Source organism: Gossypium raimondii, chromosome 8 (assembly GCF_025698545.1).
Source record: "Gossypium raimondii isolate GPD5lz chromosome 8, ASM2569854v1, whole genome shotgun sequence".
In the NCBI taxonomy this organism is placed as follows: Eukaryota; Viridiplantae; Streptophyta; class Magnoliopsida; order Malvales; family Malvaceae; genus Gossypium; species Gossypium raimondii.
Window position 1 is genome coordinate 6,951,471 of NC_068572.1, and position 10,249 is coordinate 6,961,719.

Genomic DNA, 10,249 nt, shown 5'->3' on the forward strand with positions numbered 1-10,249 from the left:
TTTTTCACTCGCAATAAAATGGAATAAAAAGAATATGTTAAGATAAAAATAAATGAATGCAGAATCAATCAGTACAATTCGATTAAATAAATCATAAAATATATTAAAAAGATAAAAATCGATTCAACTGGTTAAATTAAAATTTTAAGCCGATTCATATTAATTTCTCAAATCTAACTAGTCTCGATACTTCTTTTCGGATTAATATTCTAACTGATTTAATTCAAAATCAAATGATGAATGTGGTTGGGCTAATTAATTTAAGCTGAAAAGGTTTACCGTGTAATTTATTAAGATTATTACTACTATAAACCTGTAAATCATAAACGTGTATTAGCATGATAAAAGTTAAAAGAAAAACCAAAAACAAAGATGATAGTAGATGTTTATGGATTAATTCGGTAGAGATTGAGCTCAGGTCATGCATAGTATTAATATTATATTTAATTGTTTAAGTTGGATTCGATTTGAAATATGAGTCTCAAGGCACAAATTCAATTAATTTTGATTATATCTTTTAAAATATAATCATTTTTATTTAATATTTAATAAATATATATATTTTAAATTAATATTGATTTGAATGGAGTAATAGTTTCAAGCATTTGTGGTGTTTGACATAAGTTCGAATCGCGTTACCTCTAATATTGTATCAAAAAATATTTTAAATTAAAATTTTAAACATAAACAATTAGATTTTTTAACATTTATATTATGGTATAGTATTTAATTTTATATGATATAAATTACATTTTTATGAGAAGTGATATAAATTACATAATATATTATAAACTTGAAGAAAAATATAGGTCAGGCCGAACTTTAATTTTTAATATTGGAGTTCAAGTTTAACCCATATTTTAAACTCTAATTTATTTTCGGGTCTAAGTGAACATTCTTACTTGGATGGGTAATTCGACCGTTGAATAAGTCTAGATATCCTTTCATATAACGTTGATGGGGTTTTAGTATAACAACAATACAATTTTTTTGAAACTTTGATATCCCAATTTCTAAGATTAAATTTTATCCTGCGTGAATTTAGTTAGATATATGAGATGAATTTACTTACACGGCTGTAAAATTAGAGTAGTTTTACATATTTTAATAATTTTGTAAGATTAATATTTTAATAATTTAATAATTGAATTTATTAATATATTTGTATTTATCATACATGTAAATTTTTGAATCAATCCGATATCACTATCATATCAATTTAAAATATTTTTATATCTATTTAACAATTAAAATTTTACGTAAAATAAATAATTAGAAATTTTAATTTACTTTGAACTTGACATACATTGTTTATATAAATGGAATAGATTAAATTATTAAATGATAATTATACGAAAATATATTAAAGTTTACCTCTACACTTTTATATCAACGTATGTGAATCTCTCAAATCATGTGGCATGTTTGTGGGGATTAATATTTTAATGTAATTTAAAGAGGATATATTAAATAAAAAGTGTAAATTATATTTAAAGTCATTAAATTATTAGTAAGTTTATATTTTGGTCACTCAACTTAAAAAAAAGTTATAAAATGGTCATTGAATTATTTGAAAGTTTTTATTTAAGTCACCGGACTGTTAAAATTGTTGTTATATGGTCTTCTTTTTATGCACCGCTTGTGCTAATTGAAAGTTCTCCTTCCCCTTTTCCTTTGTAGTTCAATTTTTTTTCATAAAACAACTTTAAACGTCATGAATATGCGAACTAAAATCTAAATAGTTTTTTTCTTCGATATCTGAAATTAAATGTCAAATCGACTTGGATTTAAATTATGTTCTTCTACTCGTCGATATTTACTGATCCATCGTTCGCTACCTAGACTTTAGAAGGAAAAAAACTTAATAATTCAATAACTTAAATAAAAAATTTCGAATAATTAAATGATTTAAATGAAAAATTTTGAAATAGTTCAATAATCATTGATAACTTTTTGAAGTTGAATGAGCAAGACATAAATTGATTTTGGGTATAGTATAACCAAATAAAAATCAAAACAAATTTTGAGTGGATCAGCTAATTTCCAGGTGGTAAACAAAACGGCTGAAATGGAAGCATAATGTATATTCTTCTCTAAACATATTATATTAATAATGATGAAATTATTTGAGTTTAATGTCTTAATCCTATACATATAATATACCCTTAAATCACTTTTCAAAATAATAATAATAATGATAATACACTTCAATCAAGTCAATAACGTCTATTTTACTCTACGTTATGTTTGGATGGAAGCAGTAAAAGAAAGAAAAGGAAAGTAAAGTAATATCTAATTTAAATTGAAATTAGTTAAAATCAATTTTATTTAATTATTATTGAATATAATAAATATTTACAATTATGAACCTTTTAGTAAAAATTGATATTTTATTCTTTTATTTCGGAAAATTAAATATAAAACTTTTCCTAGATAAATAAGAGGTTAAATTTTGTTATTATTCTTTATACTTTGTGAAAGTCGTGATTTAATCTCTATATTTTAATTTGGTATTCTTATAGTCCATACATTTTTAAAATTTAAAATCTTAGTCATTGCCAAATGATAACTGTTAAATTCTATTATTTTCAAAATCGATGCACCAAAAATATTATCGTATGTATAATACCATGTCGGTTTGTTATTTTCACATATTGCCCACTATAAATCTAGTTAATAGATTAACAATTGTCATGTCGTCAAGATTGAAATTTCAAATTTTAAAAAATATAGGGATTTAGAATAATCTAATTGCGAATATGAACCAAATCTCTTGCTATATTAAATTTAAATTTAATCAAGTGGATTTAACTACTACTATTTGGGTTAGGAGTTAAGGCTAAAATTCAAATTTTAATTGAAAAATTCAAAAATACAAATACTAAAGTACCTAAATCCATAAGTTTTGAAAAAGTATAAGAAGTAATAGCAGAATTTAAGCAAAGTAAATAGATTTCCTCAAATATTAAAATATGTTAAGGTTAATGTAATTTAATAACAACTCATTAATGTTTAGCTGGTTTTGATTGCACTATTACTATCATCCCAAAAAAACAAAAAAAAAATGTAATAAATCAAAAACACATTTTTAATAAGTTGTAAGAACTTATTAGAGAGAGAGAGAGAGAGGCTTATATAAACTGACTCCCGCTATTTCTGCCTTTCAGTCTCTCGCCAACAGTCTTAACAGTCAAACAACACATACACTCCATTCTCTTTATCTTCTCTTCACAACTTTCTTTTTTTTTCCTCAATGGATTCTTCTTCAAGCTCCGCTGTCATCATCATCGGCGCCGGCATCTCTGGTCGGTAACATTAGACTATCTAACCAAATAGTAATATGTTAAATGTTTTAAACGAACAAATATGTGGAATATGGATGTATTATATTACATGTTATTATGAGTTAACAATTTGAAAGGGATCGCTCTTAACGAGAGGGATTATATTTTTTAATCGATGATCTTTTAACTTGGTTAGGTATATCGGCGGCGAAGGTTTTGGCTGACAACGGAATTGTGGATTTGCTGATTTTGGAAGCTTCCGGTAGAATTGGAGGTAGGATCCTGAAAGAAAGTTTCGGAGGGGTGTCGGTGGAGCTTGGAGCGGGTTGGATCGCTGGTGTAGGTGGCAAAGCGTCCAATCCCGTTTGGGAGATAGCTTCTAAGTTTGGCCTCCGAACCTGCTTCTCTGACTACAGTAATGCCCGCTATAACATCTACGATCGGAGGTCCGAATCCGAAACCCGAAAATTTTGACTATTTCATTTGGCGGTGGATCATTGTGCTTAGAAAATGAGTGAATGAGGAAAAAAATTCCCTCTTAATAATAGCCGTGTGGATATTTTGGATTCCCCGGCGTAAATTTCCTTTTTCTTTTCTGTTGTTGAGTCTGCTTTTCGAGACAAAAAATTCTGTGTCATATATAAATTGAAGTTGAACATTTTCAGTGGGAAGATCTTTCCGAGTGCAATCGCCGCAGACTCATACAAGAAAGCGGTGGACTCGGCGATACAGAAACTAAGGGACCTAGAGTCAAACTCTGTCGACGATGTCGGCAATGGAGCCGAGTTACATTTGTAAGGAGAATCTATGATGATTTCATAATTATTTGATTTTTTTCCTCTCTTAGGTGTGAGTGAATTTTAATTGTAGTATTCCTTTTTTGCTTACTTTTTGTGGATTTTATTTTTCAGAACAGCGAAGACACCGATAGAGCTCGCGATTGACTTTATATTACACGATTTCGAGATGGCAGGCAAGTTCCACAACTCATTTTTGTTTTCCCCTGTTTGGATGCTAAGACAATTCAAGCCATGGAAATGCAAATGAAGAAAAAGTCATCAGAACTTCAATTATAGTGTCATTACTCATTAGGAATCTTAAATGAAAAAAGCTTTCACATTGAACAGGGCTTAAAGTTTTTCCATTTTTTAAAAAAACAGAGGTGGAGCCAATATCAACATACGTAGATTTTGGGGAAAGAGAATTTTTGGTGGCAGATGAAAGGGGTTATGAGTATTTACTGTATAAAATGGCAGAGGATTTTCTATTGACGTCGGAGGGAAAAATCCTGGATAATCGCCTCAAACTCAATAAGGTATTAAAACCATCTGATTGATTTCCCTTGTTTCCCTCTTCCATTTGTTTTGCTTTTTTAATCATATTTTTTAGTCCATATTATGTGGATTGTTTTGTTTTTTGCCACTCAATCATGGGATAAAACAAAGGGACATAGGGCAATAAGATAAGAAACACACAAGACCTGATAGTGTGCAAAAAAGAAAAATAAAATCTCAAGCTATGTTTTTATATGCATGCACTGCTTTCCTTTTGTTGTTAAGATTGATTGACCCACTTTTGGGAGTTTGCAGATAATGACGTTTACTGAAAGCTATTTTAACCTCTGTTTATTTTAATATTTTCTCTTAGATACACCTTTTTCTTCTCTATGGCGGGTCCCATTTCTCTATTTTTATACTTAATATCTTTTCTTGATTAATTATCATTGCTTCTTTCTTTATGTTGCTGCCATCATCATGATCATAGCAGTCTCTACTACTAATTATGATATTTCGCTGAAAACACTGGAATTTTTGTGCTTGTTTCTTATCTTGATTTATAAGCTGACCCCTTAATTTTCCATCAATGTAATGATATTTACCAATGTTGAAAAACAGGAAACTATTTTTGTCAACCCCAAAATGTTGGGCCTGTTCCCAACTATAAGCGAACAATTTCAATGATGCAAAGCGTTGGAAACTATTGAACAGGCTATAATTTGACCTTCACATTTCTCATTTCAATCATATATAGCCATGAATTCATCTCTTTCAAAACTTTCAGGCACTTTTTACCTCACTATCAACAACTGTAGGACCCATATTCCCCAATTCCCCCCTATGCTGCATACTGTCCACAATGACCAGAGAACAACACCCAGGAGTTGAGATGTCCTATCAGACTCACATAATAACATGCAGATAGAAAGTTTCGTCATTTTCAGCATTTAATACGCTGTCGTCTTTACTGCATCGATTACACTCAAATCAGCCTTTTCCATGTTTTTCCTACCATTCACGGTGCCTTTTACAAAACCTCCCATAATTGGGTTATGGGGACATGGGACTCCATGTACCTCTTTCAGGCTTCAATAAAATCTTTTGGTTTTTTGCTTCTGATATCTGTGAAACTGCACGGGTTTTCTTTCGTTGACTTCTCCGAATCTCACAATTATTTTTAAAACACATTTCTATTAAATATTGTATAATTATGATGCGGGACATGTTTCTCCGTGCATGGATTTGGGGCAGGTTGTCAGGGAATTACAGCACTCGAGAAACGGCGTCACGGTGAAAACAGAGGATGGTTGTGTTTACGAAGCCAACTACGTCATTTTGTCAGCTAGCATCGGTGTTCTCCAAAGCGACCTCATTTGCTTCAGGCCGCCCTTGCCCGTACGTATCCTCTTGCTTTCTTTTGTTCATTGTACGTATCCTCGTTCTTTACTCGTAACAAAAGTCAGATGTCTCCAGATAAGAGGGAATAATTAGTTGTTAATTTGTTTCCTGTTAACCACTTTTAGCCTTAAAAATAAAACCACAGAGAGAAGACACTTTAGCTGCAGATTTATTTATTTATTCTTTTAATTGGAAGCTGAAATTGGATAGTAAAATTATTTGGCTTTGGGAATTTAAAATTGAAGTAACTTGTCAAAAATTTATTTGATTAAAAATATAAAATTAAGCTAACAATTTTTTAATTCAATGGTCAAAGTCTTATGAGTTTGATACCAAGTAACCTCGTTCCATTCTCAATTATAAAAAAACAAATACAAATATTAAGAAAAAAACTTTTAATGATAACAGAGGTGGAAAACGGATGCCATAGGGAAATGTGATGTGATGGTATATACCAAGATCTTCCTCAAGTTCCCGTATAAGTTTTGGCCTTGTGGGACTGACAAAGAGTTCTTCATCTATGCTCACGAGCGGAGAGGCTATTACACGTTTTGGCAGGTTTAATCGTGACTCCCTTTATTATATTGTTGCCATCTACTTGATCTTTTATCTAAACCAATCCTCTTATTACTGCTGCCGTATAACGAAATTGCTGTTCTGTCACATAAATGATTATGCACAGTCACTAATTAAATACAGAATACAATAAGGTAATCTGTAAAGAGGTTGGTGGGGTTGACTTTGTTGGTTTCTTATCTGTTAGGGACTGTAATTTACATTTAACAACCTAGCTGCCCACATGATATGTTGACTAGTACCCTGGAATTTTGATAACATGACAATACTACTTCGTATTACCAAGATCCGAAATCAAGTTCTGGGGGCAGCTTCTTCAGCTAAAGGACAACAATTAAAATATTAACAGTTATTTTTCCGTGTAGATATTACCAACTACCACCACATAATGGTTTTCTCCTTTATGCTGTATATAAAATTATGTCATTGTCATGGAGCTCTGAACTTTGGTTGCATTATGGGAGCTAGTCACTATCTGCGCTGTTTCTCTGTTTTTATGGAGAGAGGTGCTGGTGGTATGTTAGGAAGGTTTTAGACTTTAAATTTCAACCATGGTAGTTTAAGTTCTGCCTAGCTAAACGAGAACCCATACATCTTTTCTTGAAGCATCTTATATGAGAGATTCCATCATCAGTTCATCTAAATTGGCTGCTGATTTGTTGCTATGCTGATCAGCAAATGGAAAATGCATACCCTGGTTCGAATATTTTGGTGGTAACATTGACCAATGGTGAATCAAAACGTGTTGAAGCTCAATCTGATGAAGAGACGTTAAAGGAAGCAATGGGTGTGCTGAGGGACATGTTTGGGCCCGACATACCGACTGCTACAGATATACTTGTTCCCCGATGGTGGAATAATAGGTTCCAGCGTGGCAGCTACAGCAATTACCCCATAATCTGTAATAACCGAGTTGTTAATGATATTAAGGTAAGTCATTACTATTTACTTTTTGTGTTTTATATTGATTCTGAATCTCAGTCTCTCACTTCCATTAGTAATAACATCCAAGAATTTCATGATATCAAAATGAATGAACCAACTCTAACTTGTTTATCGGATAATTCACAGTTCAATTCTTTCTTGTGTGTGATGTGAGGATTGGTGGATTAATATATTATATATTAATATATAATTCTTAAAATAACATCAGAATGCCAGCTGCATTGGCATATTCAATCATAATAACACTTGTGTGTGTTACGTTCAGGCCCCAGTTGGACGCATTTTTTTTACTGGTGAACACACAAGTGAAAGATTTAATGGTTATGTGCATGGTGGGTACCTTGCAGGTGAGGATATTTTAACAGATTGGAGAAATTAGTGAATTTGCAAGATTTTGTTAATGATTTTGATTTGGGGTTATTAAACAAACTGTTCCAGGTATTGATACAAGTAAAGCTTTACTGGAAGAAATAAGAAAAGACGAAAGAGAAAATGAGAGTAAAAGTTTCTTGCTGGAGCCATTAATAGCATTGTCAGGGTCATTAACTTTGGCACAGTCGGATGCAGTCTCAGGTCTCCAAAAATGTGAGGTTCCAACGCAATTATATCTTAGCGGCAAGCTTGGCATTCCAGAAGCAATCTTATGACTATATGGACCTAACTTTGATGATGATCATGAAAACATGAAGAATGAGAGGGATGGAAAACATGGGTTTGGATCCAACAGTGGATTTATCCCTTAATACCAGATGCTAATCATTGCTGATGACTGGGCCTGGGTTTTGGATTTTTTTCACAGGAGTTTTGGGCAATGAATCCATGTTTGTTAAGTGGATTTGGAAAAAGAAAAAATGATCACACTGCAGATTCTAATTGTACTTACAATGTCGATATAAGAAGATTTTTTTTCTCAACAATAACTAAGGATTCACTCTAATTAAGGCATACGCACACCCAAATGGCTAACCCAAGGGTTAAACACATTTATAGCTGTTACTACTTGTTTTATATGTTTGATTGAAAGAATCATATCCCTTATATATTAGACCTTCATGAATGGACCCATTGATGAGCATGTGTTCACTTTTTCCCTTTTTGGTTTGTTTGTTTAAAATATTTTGCTAGATTTTGTTTGGCTTCTATGTTTATTATTAGTATACTCATAAAATTTTACAAAATGAAACTAGTATACTTTTCTCTGATACAAATTACAGGGGATACGGGATACAGTAGATAATATTAAAAATTTACAAAATGAAACTAGTAGTAAGGAAAAGGTTTTTTTACTAAGAAAGAGAAGTTGGTGGATGAGAAGTAGATATGAAGAGAGGATGGTGGATGAGAAGTGAATAGGGAAAGGTTTTCCAACCTAACTTCGATGCCCACACAGTTTTTCTGATAAGGATGATGTCTCATAATTGATTTGATAATTTTTGTTCTGATGTGGTTGTTTCCTTTTTTGTCTGAACTTGGATGTTGCTTTCTCAAGTTGCTTCCTTTTTGGTATCTTTCTTTATTGTTTTCTTCCAATTGGCTTCTCTTTTATCCCTCCTAGTTATGATCTAGATTCATTTCTTCAATTTCATCTAGATGTAATGAATCAATTAACAGTCTTAGTGAGTTCCAATTTTCCCACATATTTTTTATTTTTTCTATTATGTGTGATGGAAAATCGTCAATCTCCATGTCAGCTATCTTTTTTTAATAGTTGGACTGATTTTTTATTTTTATCATCCTGACTATATCCAACTCTAGAATTATATGCCAATATTCTTCTTCCATCAGCCCAGAGGCAATAAGATTTTTGTTGATTAGTCATTAAATCTATTCTTGCTTGGATCTTATAATAACTGGGATTATTGTAACACTTGTCAATATTTTTTGTCAAGTATTCTTTCTCCTCTCTAGCTGTTGAAAGCTTGGGTCCTCCTGTCATTTTTTTAATGAACCATATTTGATATGGCTGATAAAATTTTTCTTTTTCAGCTACATCAATTTCAAGATGAAAATAATAATAATAATCATCTTCATATACCATAGAAATAACATAGTTTTAATAAGTGCAGAAAAAATCTTTTAATAAATGCAGAAAAATCTTTTAATAAATAAAAAGAAAAAAATTGAACTGTTATTTTTTTAACAAAATCCCACTCAATATTGCTTATATCAAATGGTTTATGATCAAGTCTAAACTTTATAGTAGGGAATTTTTCATTTAAATCATTTGTGAAAACATAAGCTTGTAGAAAGTATTCTGAAAAAGCTTTGTAACACCCCTTAACCGTAAACCGTCGCCGGAACAGGGTTATGGAGTATTACCGGACATATCGGATAACTTATAACTAATTCACAAATAAATAGCAGACATAGCATACTTTAATCAATACATCACCTAGATACATGCTACATTATCAAAGAAAGTACATTACTAAAATTTCTCTGAGGTCGGGATTACTCTGGATGCTGGACCGGACCCTAGCTTTCTACTATCCTGCAAACAAAAACAACCGTACGCTGAGTATGGGTATACTCAGTGGTATTACTATAATTCAAATTTATAACATTATACAAATAAATGTGCATATTCAATTTATGCCTACAATTATTCATTAATTATCTCATACTTTAAATCAACTTAATCATTAATAACAATAAGCAATATTTCAAATCTTGTATTTAATTGTATTCATACCTTATGTCACTATCTCAATTTTATTTGATTTTTCCACATCTCATTCTAATAACTCATTCCAATTCATACAAATTCAA

The 10,249-nt window shown here is 31.2% G+C and overlaps 1 protein-coding gene across 1 annotated transcript; it reads left to right on the plus strand.

Annotated features, from left to right (window-relative positions):
- Positions 1 to 3,160: 3,160 nt before the first annotated feature.
- On the plus strand, positions 3,161 to 8,525 carry LOC105790586 (polyamine oxidase 1). Its single transcript, XM_012618258.2, has 10 exons — positions 3,161 to 3,305; positions 3,481 to 3,730; positions 3,950 to 4,078; positions 4,196 to 4,257; positions 4,445 to 4,599; positions 5,813 to 5,956; positions 6,368 to 6,517; positions 7,211 to 7,465; positions 7,746 to 7,827; positions 7,919 to 8,525. The coding sequence occupies exons 1-10, from the start codon at positions 3,254 to 3,256 to the stop codon at positions 8,125 to 8,127; spliced, it is 1,488 nt and encodes a 495-aa protein (XP_012473712.1). The 5' UTR covers positions 3,161 to 3,253; the 3' UTR covers positions 8,128 to 8,525.
- Positions 8,526 to 10,249: the final 1,724 nt, after the last annotated feature.